At 36.4% G+C, this 15542-nt stretch overlaps 1 protein-coding gene across 2 annotated transcripts in view; it reads left to right on the forward strand.

Moving 5' to 3' along the window:
- DDX27 (DEAD-box helicase 27) overlaps nucleotides 1-15542 on the forward strand; it is an 86925-nt gene that overhangs the window by 8974 nt on the left and 62409 nt on the right. Inside the window, exons 6-9 of one of the 2 annotated variants that reach the window (XM_053719411.1) lie at nucleotides 4037-4123; nucleotides 4684-4789; nucleotides 4882-5055; nucleotides 13543-13693. In XM_053719411.1, the coding sequence (XP_053575386.1) occupies nucleotides 4037-4123; nucleotides 4684-4789; nucleotides 4882-5055; nucleotides 13543-13693 (518 nt within the window). The remainder of the gene's footprint in view (nucleotides 1-4036; nucleotides 4124-4683; nucleotides 4790-4881; nucleotides 5056-13542; nucleotides 13694-15542) is intronic. The other variant, XM_053719447.1, reaches the window with a different exon arrangement.

A 15542-nucleotide genomic window follows, 5' to 3' on the forward strand; every position in this document is an offset into this window, starting at 1 on the left:
CGACCATTCCTATTGAGGACAATTGTGCTTTCAAAGATCCTATGGATAAAAAATTGGAGGGTTTGCTTAAAAAGATTTTTGTACAGCAAGGTTACCTCCTTCAACCTATTTCGTGCATTATTCCTGTCACTACAGCGGCGTGGTTCTGGTTCGAGGAACTGGAAAAGTCGCTCAGTAGGGAGACTCCGTATGAGGAAGTCATGGACAGAATTCACGCACTTAAGTTAGCTAATTCCTTTATTTTAGACGCCGCTTTGCAGTTAGCGAGGTTAGCGGCGAAAAATTCAGGGTTTGCAATTGTGGCGCGCAGAGCTCTCTGGCTAAAGTCTTGGTCGGCAGACGTATCTTCCAAGACAAAATTGCTTAATATCCCTTTCAAAGGTAAGACCCTTTTTGGGCCAGAATTGAAAGAGATTATTTCAGACATCACTGGGGGAAAGGGCCATGCCCTCCCACAAGATAGACCTTTTAAGGCTAAGAAAAGTCCAATTTTCGTTCCTTTTGCAATTTCAGGAACGGACCGGCTTCCAACTCTGCAGCCTCTAGACAAGAGGGTAACGCTTCCCAGACTAAACCAGCTTGGAAACCAATGCAAGGGTAAACAGGCCAAGAAGCCTGCTGCTGCTACCAAAACAGCATGAAGGGGTAGCCCCCGATCCGGGACCGGATCTAGCAGGGGGCAGACTCTCTCTCTTTGCTCAGGCTTGGGCAAGAGATGTTCAGGATCCCTGGGCACTAGAAATAGTTTCTCAGGGTTATTTTCTAGAATTCAAGGAACTACCCCCAAGGGGAAGGTTCCACTTGTCTCACTTATCTTCAAACCAAATAAAGAGACAGGCATTCTTACATTGTGTAGAAGACCTGTTAAAGATGGGAGTGATACACCCAGTTCCAACTGTGGAACAAGGTCAGGGGTTTTACTCAAATCTGTTTGTAGTTCCCAAAAAAGAGGGAACTTTCAGACCAATTCTGGATTTAAAAATTCTAAACAAATTTCTCAGAGTTCCATCGTTCAAAATGGAAACCATTCGAACAATTTTACCTACAATCCAGGAGGGTCAATATATGACTACCATGGATTTAAAGGATGCGTATCTACATATTCCTATCCACAAAGCTCATCATCAGTTCCTAAGGTTTGCCTTTCTGGACAAACATTATCAGTTTGTGGCTCTCCCATTCGGACTAGCCACTGCTCCCAGAATTTTGACAAAGGTGCTCGGGTCCCTTCTAGCGGTTCTAAGACTAAGGGGCATTGCAGTGGCACCTTATCTGGACGACATTCTAATTCAAGCGTTGTCTCTTTCCAAGGCAAAGGCTCATACAGACATTGTTCTAGCCTTTCTCAGATCTCACGGGTGGAAGGTGAACGTAGAAAAGAGTTCCCTGTCTCCGTCGACAAGAGTTCCCTTTTTGGGAACAATAATAGATTCTTTAGAAATGAAGATCTTCCTGACAGAAGTCAGAAAGTCATAGCTTCTAAACGCTTGTCAAGTTCTTCACTCTATTCTGCAGCCTTCCATAGCTCAGTGCATGGAAGTAGTAGGGCTGATGGTTGCAGCAATGGACATAGTCCCTTTTGCTCGAATTCATCTAAGACTATTACAACTGTGCATGCTCAAGCAGTGGAATGGGGACTATACAGACTTGTCTCCAATGATTCAAGTAGACCAGATGACCAGAGACTCACTCCGTTGGTGGTTAACCCAGGATCACCTGTCCCAGGGAATGAGTTTCCGCAGACCAGAGTGGGTCATTGTCACGACCGACGCCAGTCTATTAGGCTGGGGCACGGTCTGGGATTCCCTGAAAGCTCAGGGTCTATGGTCTCGGGAAGAGTCTCTTCTCCCGATAAACATCCTGGAACTGAGAGCGATATTCAATGCTCTCCGGGCTTGGCCTCAACTAGCGAAGGCCGGATTCATAAGATTCCAGTCAGACAACATGACGACTGTAGCTTACATCAACCATCAGGGGGGAACAAGGAGTTCCTTGGCGATGAGAGAGGTGTCCAAAATCATCAAATGGGCGGAGGATCACTCCTGCCACCTATCTGCAATTCCCATCCCAGGAGTAGACAACTGGGAGGCGGATTATCTGAGTCGTCAGACTTTCCATCCGGGGGAGTGGGAACTTCACCCGGAGGTGTTTGCCCAGTTGACTCAATTATGGGGCATTCCAGACATGGATCTGATGGCGTCTCGTCAGAACTTCAAGGTTCCTTGCTACGGGTCCAGATCCAGGGATCCCAAGGCGACTCTAGTGGATGCATTAGTGGCGCCTTGGTCGTTCAACCTAGCTTATGCGTTTCCACCGTTCCCTCTCCTTCCCAGGCTTGTAGCCAGGATCAAACAGGAGAAGGCCTCAGTGATTCTGATAGCTCCTGCGTGGCCGCGCAGGACTTGGTATGCAGACCTGGTGAATATGTCATCGGCTCCACCATGGAAGCTACCTTTGAGACAGGATCTTCTAGTACAAGGTCCATTCGAACATCCAAATCTAGTTTCTCTGCAGCTGACTGCTTGGAAATTGAACGCTTGATTTTATCCAAGCGTGGGTTTTCAGATTCCGTGATAGATACTCTGGTCCAAGCCAGAAAACCTGTGACTAGAAAGATTTACCATAAAATATGGAAAAGATATATCTGTTGGTGTGAATCCAAAGGATTCTCCTGGAGTAAGATTAAAATTCCTAGGATCCTCTCCTTTCTACAAGAAGGTTTGGATAAGGGATTGTCAGCGAGTTCTCTGAAAGGACAGATTTCTGCTTTATCTGTCTTGTTACACAAACGACTGGCAGCTGTGCCAGATGTACAAGCTTTTGTACAGGCTTTGGTTAGAATCAAGCCTGTTTACAGACCCTTGACTCCTCCCTGGAGTCTAAATTTAGTTCTTTCAGTTCTTCAAGGGGTTCCGTTTGAACTTTTACATTCCATAGATATCAAGTTACTATCTTGGAAAGTTTTGTTTTTGGTTGCTATTTCTTCTGCTAGAAGAGTTTCTGAATTATCTGCTTTGCAGTGTGACCCACCCTATCTGGTGTTCCGTTCAGATAAGGTTATTTTGCATACCAAGCCTGGTTTTCTTCCAAAAGTTGTTTCCAACAAGAACATTAACCAGGAAATAGTTGTTCCTTCTTTGTGTCTGAATCCAGTTTCAAAGAAGGAATGTTTGTTGCACAATTTAGATGTAGTCCGTGCTTTAAAGTTCTATTTAGAAGCAACAAAGGATTTCAGACAAACTTCTTCTTTGTTTGTCGTTTATTCTGGTAAGAGGAGAGGACAAAAAGCTACTGCTACCTCTTTCTTTCTGGCTGAAAAGCATCATCCGATTGGCTTATGAGACTGCCGGACGGCAGCCTCCTGAACGAATCACAGCTCACTCTACTAGGGCTGTGGCTTCCACATGGGCCTTCAAGAATGAGGCTTCTGTTGATCAGATATGTAAGGCAGCGACTTGGTCTTCTCTGCACACTTTTGCCAAATTTTACAAATTTGATACTTTTGCTTCTTCGGAGGCTATTTTTGGGAGACAGGTTTTGCAAGCCGTGGTGCCTTCTGTTTAGGTAACCTGATTTGCTCCCTCCCTTCCGTGTCCTAAAGCTTTGGTATTGGTTCCCACAAGTTATGGATGACGCCGTGGACCGGACACACCAATGTTGGAGAAAACAGAATTTATGCTTACCTGATAAATTACTTTCTCCAACGGTGTGTCCGGTCCACGGCACGCCCTGTTTTTTTAATCAGGTTTGAAAAATGTCTTTCTCTATACACTACAGTCACCACGGCACCCTATAGTTTCTCCTTTTTTTTTTCTCCTAACCGTCGGTCGAATGACTGGGGGGCGGAGCCTGGGAGGGACTATATGGACAGCTTTTGCTGTGCTCTTTGCCATTTCCTGTTGGGGAAGAGAATATCCCACAAGTTATGGATGACGCCGTGGACCGGACACACCGTTGGAGAAAGTAATTTATCAGGTAAGCATAAATTCTGTTATTTAAAGGGTTTCTCACTTTTTTTTTTTTTCCTTGTTTCTAGAAGGATTCAGGTTTTTTTGAGGATGCTTCTCAGTTTGATGAGAATTTGACATTTCAGGATATAAATTTATCTCGTCCACTTCTTAAGGTAATATGAAGTAGAGTTTATTCCTTGTTGTATGGGATCACTGTCTTAATCTCCTTTACATTAAAGTGCCTGTAAACCTAAAAAATAATGTTATATAATTCTGCACATAGTGCAGAATTATATAACATTATTTTAGTGCAAGTTTTTTATTATATAATATCTCCGGTGATTTTTATAAAAATATGTGCTTTAATGTGCTCTACTGAGCGGGTCTGGTTTTTCCGCAGAGCGCATCGGGCCAGCTGTTTAGTCACAGCCCGGCCCGACCGTGCCATTACATTCAATGCAGCTCGCTCCTGCTCTGTCTGACAGCAGACAACGAGCTGCATTTAATGTAATGGCGCGGTCGGGCCGGGCTGTGACTAAACAGCTGGCCCGATGCGCTCTGCGGAAAAACCAGACCCGCTCAGTAGAGCACAGAGGGCGGGTCTGGAAAACCCTCTTATTTTTATAAAAATCACCGGAGATATTATATAATAAAAAAACTTGCACTAATATTTTTTAGGTTTACTGGCCCTTTAAAGTAGCCAGCCTTTTTTTATTTTCTTCTTATATCATAGGCAATCTCTGCAATGAGCTTCTCACAACCAACCCCCATTCAAAAAGCATGTATCCCTGTCGGGCTCTTGGGAAAGGACATTTGTGCTTGTGCTGCCACAGGGACAGGTAAGACTTAAACAAGAAACATGAAATTAATGAGACCAGGTTGTGGTGGTTATACTTTGGTTAACCTATTTCTTTCTTTCCTCTCACTTTAGGTAAAACGGCAGCATTTATGCTTCCGGTGCTGGAACGTTTGATATACAAACCACAGAAGACTCCTATGACACGTGTGTTGTGTTTGGTACCAACCCGTGAGCTGGGTATCCAAGTGCACTCGGTTACTAAGCAGCTGGCCCAGTTTACAGATGTCACAATCTGCCTGACTGTAGGTTAGTATTCTCAGATATGAAACTTAAAGAGGTTTGTAGCACATGATGTGTGTGTATGTATATATATATATATATATATATATATATATATATATATATATATATATATATATATATATATATATATATATATATATATATATATATATATATATATATATATATATATATATATATATAGTTGGCATGCTTGTTCAAAACATGGGAGTCATGCAAAATACTAGATTATATTATAATTATTTATATTTATAAACATTATTATGGAGGTATACAATACATTTTTATCTAGAGTTCTTAAACAATATTAAACTTTTATACAGGAGATAGCAGGCCCTGCTACAAAGAGCATACTATCTAGAGGTTTAGGAATAAATGAGACAAGGTATAAAGGTTGCTTGGGTGTGCTTTTGTAGAATGGTTTATAGTTACGGAATCAGTGAAACAAACTAAAAATACCACTTCTATAAGGTGGTGAAAAGCAATGCTCGTCATACAGACTTAACATGTTCTTATAATGCACAATGGGACAGTATTTCTTTTATTGTCCACAGCTTAAAATAAAAAAAATACCACATCTACTAGAAGATGGTGCAAAGCAATGATTAATAAACTCAAATTATGTTTTGTGTGTGTGTATATACTAATATATACATGTGTGAGCATAACCCCCACACTAAAATAAATATAACTTCCATATTTCACCTCTACTAAAAAGCAGTTGAAAGCAACCACTACCATTTTTATTATTTTTAATTTAGATATTTCATTGGCATTAAGGGTGGTTAAAATCAATCAATAAAAGGTGTTATTGGTAATTTATTTTTTTGTTCTTAAAGGGACATAAAACCCAACATCTTTCTTTCTTGATTCAGGTGGAACATTCAATTTTAAACAACTTTCCAAGTTACTTCAATGATCAAATGTTCTTATTGTCCTTTGTTCAAAGGGTGTGGAGTACTGGCGCTATGCAGCTAGGGACAGTGGAAGTATAGTATAACAGTATCTGTGATATATATAGTGAAGTGATGGTAATTGATCTATTCAATGTATCAAAAAGATGTGACTAAAGATGAGCTTGAAGAAAGCAAATTACAATAGTACAGATTTTAATACATAAAATATTAATATATAGAAATGCTAAAAAACAGATACAATCGCAGATGTTACTATAGGCACTAATATTGTGCCAAATGTGGTGTCGGATCACACTATAGAGTAAAAGAAATAAGATCTGATATAAATAAATCCTATATGTGACACTCAGTTGAAAATACAGGGCTGTATGGTATGTGGACTAAATGCGTCCTTATGTAAAGGCCTCTAGATATAAGGCAATTCTAATAGGTAAAATGAAGGGCTTAATACTTATAAAAATACTGATAAACTAATACTCTGGACATCCAAGAGCTAAAAAACGATTGTTAAAAATATATATAATACGTTAAATGTAGGGTTTGCAAACCTGGAGGATTGTTGTATTACCACTTAGATTTTGGGATACATAAAAGTACCTTCATGCCACTCACTCTACGTGTAGAGTGAGGGGTGTCTGTGGTATCGATCTGGATAGAGTCTTATGATCTGATAGGAATGGATCGGGTCTCAATTGGCTCACAAAGAAAGCTGACCTGACTCCTTGTTTCTTCGTCCACTCCAGCGACTCTAATCGATTTCTGCTGGCTGCTCCAACAGTTGGTCTCTCTCTGTTGCAGACGCGCCCGAAGGAGTACTTGACTTCCGGGTTCTGTGCTGCGTCTGTCACCTAGATGGTCTTGTCAGCTGACACACAGCTGATTGCGCCTCTGATGCGCTTGATACATACAGTGTATGCGTAAAACGTCTGCCGGTGTGGATAGTATCCCACAGTAGGTAACAAGGATATTAGAAGATCAGTCAGGCCAGTGGGGAAGTGATATCCCAATGTCTACCTTCTAGATTGTAAATTCCCACGGGAATAGGGCCCTTAATCCCTCCTGTATGTGTAAATTTTGTCCTGTCTCTTACAAGACTTGTATTGTTTTATTTAAATGAATTGTATCCATGGACAGCGCTGCGGAATATGTTGGCGCTTCATAAATAAAGTATAATAATAATAATGTCAGCTCTAGTGCTGGGCAGTAATAATACAACCTTAGTGGATGTAAATGTTCATATATAAGTTATTGCAAAGTCCAGGATAATAAAGGAAAATGGCAGCACAAAGTCAGAGTGTAGCATATACCAGGCTACAAAATTGCCAAATAAAGTAATACAACCAAAGTGTTTCACCCCTCTCCAGGAGCTTTTTCAAGATGTGTCTAGATTGTTAGCAGTGCCTTTTTTAAAGGCTGTAAAAACATCCCTTATTGGCTCACCAGATAGACATCACTTATGCTAATTGCTCCAGTTAACAATGTCTAAAGAGGTCGTGTATACAATATATATGAACACATACCTCTAATAATTTTATTTATGTTTATCATATCATATAATCCAATAGGAATATATTTTTGGGATGATATGGGGATATAAATAGTGTAACAGACTACAGCTGTCGTGCATACATGTACAATATGTTTATATGGATGGATGGGTGAAAAATAAAGATTAAAGGGACATGAAACCCACATTTTTTCTTTTGTGATTCAGAAAGAGCATGCAATTATAAACAACTTTCTAATTTACTTCTATTATCTAATTTGCTTCATTCTCTTGATATTCTTTGCTGAAAAGCATATCTAGATAGGCTCAGTAGCTGCTGATTGGTGGCTGCACATAGATGCCTCATGTGATTGGCTCACCCATGTGCATTGCTATTTCTTCAACAAAGAATATCTAAAAAAATGAAGCAAATTAGATAATAGAAGAAGTAAATTAGCAAGTTGTTTAAAATTGTGTTTTCTATCTGAATCATAAAATAAATTTTTTGGGTTTAGTGGCCCTTTAATACATAAATGGGATAAAATAGATGACTCTTACTTAAGATTCTTAAGTCTAAATCTAATTTGCGTGGGGGATGTAATCTTTTCAACTATAAACACTGCGTTAAATGCAGATAGAAATAACAATAAATAATGAATAATAAAATAAATTCAATTTTATGTATAAGGGGCAAAATTGCCATAAAAGCATGTATTGGCTTAATATCTCTAAAACATATACCTATATGTTAAGATACACATATTAAGAAATGTACTAACAAATATATACTAAGAAGAAAAAATACATTAAAATAATATATATATATATATATATATATATATATATATATATATATATTATATTTTTTTTAATTTTTTTTTTTAAAAATCACACAAAAAATATGTATATGGAAAAATATATTATAGATGCTATTATAAAAATATATATATATATAAAAACATATTTTTATATTCAAACCATATATTTAAGAAATAGTAATACCAATATATGAAAAAATATGATTTAAAAATACCAACATTTATTTTATTTTTTTTAATTTTTTTTATTATATTATTTACAGGAGTGTACGGAATCAACAAAAAGGACTTATATTATTCATACATAAAGGGAGTGACATCCAATTCTGAGTTAAGTCCCAACGGATGGAGGGTTTTCATTTTGTATATTCTGCTTTTTTTTTTTTTTTTTTTTTTTTTTTTTTTTTAAGCAATTTGGTCTCAAAATTACCCCCTCTCTAATATGGTTTTACTTTGACTATCCCCCAGAAAGTAAGGTCTTTTAGTCTGTTATGAATGTCCCTAAAGTGTCTATAAGTGGGTGTCTTTATTACCTTTTTCAATGATCCATAAGTGCTCTTATTTTTTCTCTTAGTGTCCTAGTCGTTTTGCCCAAATATTGTCTATTGCAGCTGCATTGAATTAGATACTCTACCCCCTTATCAGTGCATCTAATTGTATCCCTGATTGTGAATTTTCCACCTGTTTGGCTGGAAAGAAATTCTTTAGTTTTGGAACTGTAGTGACAGGATCTGCAGCAGTGACGTGGATAGAAAGCATTCACTTCATTTTCCAACAGGTCTTTTTGTACAAGACTGGGACTTTTTCCTTTGAACTCACTAGGAGCTAGAATCCTTTTCAAATTACTTGATTGTCTATAAATGAACCGTGGTCTTATGGATAATTTAATACCAAAAATGGGGTCTTCCCTCACTATATGCCAATGTTTATTAATTATTTTTTCTATTTTCTTATACTCCCCATTATAGTTAGCTATGAAAGGCACTATCAGATCCTGTTCTTTAGAATCTATGGGGTCTTTACTATTATCTTTATACTGTAGGAGGGAGTCTTTCTACTTTCTTAACTTTCTCAAATTCCCTAGTGATGGCCGTTTCATCATATCCCCTGCCGGAGAACCTTATGCTTAGAATTATAGCTTGTTCTTCATATTCAATAATCTTACAGCAGTTTTTACTTACTCTAAGAAATTGTGCTTTAGGTATATTTTCTTTCCATTTTGTTAGGTGTCAACTTTTGGCATGGATGAAATTGTTTGAATCTACTTTCTTAAAGTAAGTCTTAGTGTTAGTTGTTGGATTCAATTGCTATGTCTGTCTATGAAGGATATTCTTTCCTTGCTCATCTCATACATTGGCATTATTGGTGATTATCCATATGACCACGGTTCATTTATAGACTATCAAGTCATTTAAAAAGGCTTCTAGCTCCTAGTGAGTTCAAAGGAAAAAGTCCCAGTCTTGTACAAAAAAAAAACCTGTTGGGAAATAAAGTGAATGCTTTCTATCCCTGTCACTGCTGCAGATCCTGTCACTACAGTTCCAAAACTAAAGAAGTTCTTTCTAGCCAAACGGGTGAAAAATTCACTATCAGGGATACAATTAGATGCACCAATAAGGGGGTAGTGTATCTAATTCAATGCAGCTGCAATAGACAATATTTGGGTAAAACGACTAGGACACTAAGAGAAAGATTAAGAGAGCACTTTATGGCTCATTGAAAAAAGTAATAAAGACACCCACTTATATCGACACTTCAGGGACATTCATAACAATATACTTAAAGACCTTACTTTCTGGGGGATAGTCAAAGTAAAACCAGATTGGAGAGGGGTTTATTTTGAGACCAAATTGCTTTAAAAAGAGGCAGAATTGATGTACAAAATGAACTCAGAATTGGATGTCACTCTGTTAATGTATGCTGATTCCGTACACTCCTGTAAATAATATAATTTAAAATTAACCAATAAAATACATTTCGGTATTTTTAATCATATATTATTTTTTTCATACATTGGTATTACTATTTCTTAAATATATGGTTTGAATACCATTTAAAAATATATATATATATATATATATTATATTTTCTTAATATGTGTATCTTGTAACGTATATGTTTTTAAGAGATATTAAGCTAATACATGCTTTTATGGCAATTTTACCCCTTATACACAATTTATTATTAATTTATTGTTATTTCTATATGTGCATTTAACGCAGTGTTTATAGTTGAAAAGATTACTTTCCCCACGCATATTAGATTTAGACTTAAAAATGTTTCAGTAAGAGTCATCTATTTTATCCCATTTATGTATTAATCTTTATTTTTCACCCATCCATCCATATGAACATAATGTACATGTATGCACGACAGTTGTAGTCTATTACACTATTTATATCCCCATATGATCTCAAAAATATTTCCCTATTGGATTATGATATAATAAAAAAAATGATTAGAGATATGTGTTCACATATATGGTATACACCTCCATAGACATTGTTAACTGGAGCAGTTGGCATAAGTGATGCCTCTATCTGGTGAGCCAATAAGGGACGTTTTTACAGCCTTTAAAAAAGACACTGCTAACAATCTAGACACATCTTGAAAAAGGCCCTGGAGAGGGGTGAAACGCGTTGATTGTGTTACAATTTTGTAGCCTGGTCTATGCTACACTCTACTGACTTTGTTCTGCAATTTTCCTTTATTATCCTGGACTTTGCAAGAACTTATATATGAACATTTACATCCACTAAGGCTGTATTATTACTGCCCAGCACTAGAGTTAACTGACATTGGGATATCACTTCCCCACTGGCCTGACTGTGATCTTATAATATCCTTGATACCTACTGTGGGATATTATCCACATCGGCAGAGGTTTTACTCATACACTGTATGTATCAAGTGCATTGGAGGCGGAATCGGCTGTGTCAACAGACAAGACCATCTACGTGACAATCAGACGCAGCACAGAACCCAGATATCAAGTACTCCATCGGGCGTGTCTGCAACAGAGAGAGACCAACTGCTGGAGCAACCAGCAGAAATCGACCAGAGCTGCTGGAGTGGACGAAGAAACAAGGAGCCAGGACAGCTTTCTTTGTGAGCCAATTGGGAGCCGATCCATTCCTATCAAAGCACATCGATACCACAGGCACCCCTCATTCTAGATGTAGAGTGAGTGGCATGTTGGTACTTTTTATGTATCCCAAAATCTAAGTGGTAATACACCAATCCTCCAGGTTTGCAAACCTCACATTTAACGTATTCTATATTTTTAACGATTGTTTTTTAGCTCTTGGACGTCCAGAGTATTTATCAGTATTTTTATAATTATTAAGCCCTTCATTTTACTTATTAGAATTGCCTTATATCTAGAGGCCTTCACATAAGGATGCATTTAGTCCATGTACCATACAGCCCTGTATTTTAACTAACTGAGTCACATATCACATATAGGATTTATTTATGTCTTATTTCTTTTACTGTATAGTGTGATCCGACACCACATTTGGCACAATATTAGTGCCTATAGTAACATCTGCGATTGTTTCGGTTTTTTAGCATTTCTATATATTAATATTTTATGTATTAAAATCTGTACTATTGTAATTTGCTTTCTTCGAGCTCATCTTTAGTCACATCTTTATGATACATTGAATAGATCAATTACCATCACTTCCCTATATATATCACAGATACTGTTAAACTATACTTCCACTGTCCCTAGCTGCATAGCGCCAGTACTCCACACCCTTTGTACTATCCGTTTCCTTTAGGGGGTTTTCTTTGGGGGTACCCTCCTGTACTTGGCTTTAGGTTAGTTTTTTAGCGCCAGCTCTTCCCACACATTCCTTGTTTTACTTTGTTAAAAAGCAGGAAGTTAACGTTCATTAGTTCACGTGCCTGAAGCACTATATGGCAGCTGTTTTGCAACAATGTTATACATTAGCAAGAGCACTAGATGGCAGCACTATTTCCTGTTATGTAGTGCTCCAGTCATGTGCACGCTACCTATCAAGATATCGCTTCAACAAAGAATAACATGAGACACAAATCTGATAATAAAAGTAAATCAAACTTTTTTTTTTTTTTTTAATTGTATTCCCTATCTGAATCGTGAAAGAAAAATTGCATTTCATGTCCCTTTAAAATAGCTGTAAAATGTGTTGCTAGGCAACATCAGCATTCTTCTACAGTGCACCAGCAAGAATCACTCTTTTACACATGCCGAGTAGTGACTTAGAAGGGAACTTCAAAGTGCTTGTATAGATTGAAAACAGGTAAATTATTTATTTATTTATATATATATATATATATATATATATATATATAAAATGTGTGTGTGTATTTGTTAATTCAAGCAGTATTGTGTGCCCCTTTAAAGGGATACTCAAGTCTAAAATTAAACTTTCATGACTCAGAGCATGTAATTTTAAACAAATCTCCAATTTGCTTCCATTAACAAAATGTGCAGTCTTTTTTTATATATTTATATTTTCAAGGCAGCGGCTCCTACTGAGCATGTGCAAGAATTTACAGAATATATGTATATGCATTTGTGATTGCTGATGTCTGTTACATGATAAAGGGGGAGTGGAAATGGACATAACTTTGAAATTTGTCAGAAAAAAATTACTGCTCATTTTAAAGTTCAAACTAAGTGCTATTACATTGTCTTTATTATGAATTTGTAGATTATGCAAATGTTCTCTATTTACTGGTCCTTTTAAGCTATCCAAAGCACAAATTGCATAATTTAGCATTGATTTTACCATTGGAAAAAAAATATTAACACATTTTAGCTTAATATTTGCTTTCGTGTTAGCCTTGTGATATACCCATTTAAATATTCACGAACAAATATGTGAAATCCTGACTTGCACACAACTAGTATTTTATGTTGTAAGTTTCAGCACAAATTGTATACGATTTGGTGACGCAATTCATGAATATAACCTTGAAGATAGTATAATTGTTTATCCTAAATCGTAGAATTTTAGCATTTAGGAGCATTTTTATTTGCTGCACTGTACAACACAAATTCTTTAGCATAACTTCTCGCAGAACATTGTGGCCCCCTATGTGGAGTTAAGACACCTGATCTAGAGCTGTTCTTACATAACACACATTTGAGGGTTTGTGTTATACGTATTTGTCCATCTTTCAGGGTTGTTATTATTTTTTTATTCGCAAATGCTTTATTATAAACGAGACCATGTAAATAAAATGACTTGACTAAGACTTAATATCCTCTGTTTAGGTGGTCTGGATGTAAAATCACAAGAGGCTGCGTTGCGCACTGCTCCTGATATTTTGATTGCCACCCCTGGAAGACTTATCGACCATCTGCATAACTGCCCCTCGTTTAGCCTAGATTCCATTGAGGTGCTGATTCTTGATGAGGCTGACAGGTAATGGGGCTTGAGCATGGCTTCTATTCTTTGACTGCATTTGCAAACCAAAAGTTTCAATCATCCTGGTTTCCTAATTGTATTTTATTTGAAAAGCCTCATGTTCTTCGTTACATTTTCATATAACTGCATTTAATAGACACTGCTTTAAAGAAGAATATGCACAGATACTGATCTAAAAATCCAGTATAAACCTTTTAAAAACTTCCTTAGACGCTCCCAATTTAGCACTGTTGATGAGGTAGTCTGGGACACCCACTGAGAGGGGCTGGGTAAACAAAAATAGCAAACACTCCCCACCTTCCCTGTATATGAAAACACAAAATAACATAAACAGGCGTCTGTAAACGCATGTATACATCTAGCTTTGTGGAGCTTGTGTTATGAGTCTGAAAATCAGCACACACAAAAAAAAGCAAAACTATACATTTTTATAAAAACACTACCAGATGGGCTATATAAATGAATCCAAAGAAAAAAACTAGTGTACAATGTCCCTTTAAATATATTTGATTATAGATTAACTGTTTTAAGGATATCAATTAGTTGAGGAGTTTTATATATTAAATGGCATATGCTAGCGTATAAAAAAGAAACAACTCCAAGTCAAAAAATATAAAATAACAATTTTACTAATTAATTAAAAATAATGTACAATAAAATAGATATAGTTGATATCGCTTTAATTAGATTAATTTAATATTTTGAAAAAACTTTTAAAACTTTCAATTAGTTTTGAATTTATAAATCGTTATATTCAAAGTAAAAAAATATATAGGGTTAAACGGATCCGTTTAAATTACTACAAAATTCTTAAAATAAATCAAATGGAATAATTAGAAATCCCACTAGTTTCTATAAATTGGAATTAAAAATGTTACTTACAGAAGCTAAAAATAAATACTAACAGATACAGAATTTAATTATCTACTACCAGCATTTCCGAAAATACCACTATTTTATATTTTACCCAAAATACACAAAGATGTTATTGATCCACCTAGGCCGCCCGATCGTTTAAGGTATAGGTTCTCTAACTTCAAATTTATCTGAGTATGTAGATAAGTTTCTACAGAAACATGTGGTTGTATTGGACAGTTATCTAAAAGACTCAACACACATAATCAAATTACTGAAAGATATAGAATGGAAAGATATGTGGCTTATTACATGCGACGTGACATCCCTATACACGTGTATAAGACACATAGATGGACTAAATGCAGTAGATCAATATTTAAGTAGAGATGAAGAAATGGTTGAAGTACAAAAAGACTTCCTCCTTGAAAGTATCAAGTATATTTTGACCCATAATTTTTTCCATTTGAAGGCAATTTCTATGACCAAATCTGTGGTACTGCCATGGGGACCTGGTTCGCTCCCAGTTATGCTAATCTGTTTATGGGTCTTTGGGAAACTGATTTCTTAACAAACACACCACTGGGCGCAAACCTGGTTTGTTTTAAAAGATATATAGATATTTTCATGATCTGGAAAGGCGACAAAATATTGTTTGAAGAATTCTATAAAAGAATGAATGATAATGATAAAAACCTTAAATTCACCTATGAGATAAGTAAGGAGAAAATCATATTCTTAGATTTGGAGATATATATAATCAATTTAAATACCAGAACACATTTTAAAGTAGTATACAGTAATAATTACATACATGTGGAAAGCTGCCACCATGTCCGATGGAAAAATAATATCCCAAAAGGGCAATTATTGAGAATAAAGAAAAATTGTTCACAAGAACAAGATTTGGAACAATCACAAGTATTAAAAAAGAAATTTACAGATAAGGGGGTACAATTGTGACTCAATAGATAAACAAATAGAATTAGTG

Source organism: Bombina bombina, chromosome 1 (assembly GCF_027579735.1).
Source record: "Bombina bombina isolate aBomBom1 chromosome 1, aBomBom1.pri, whole genome shotgun sequence".
NCBI classification, from domain to species: Eukaryota; Metazoa; Chordata; class Amphibia; order Anura; family Bombinatoridae; genus Bombina; species Bombina bombina.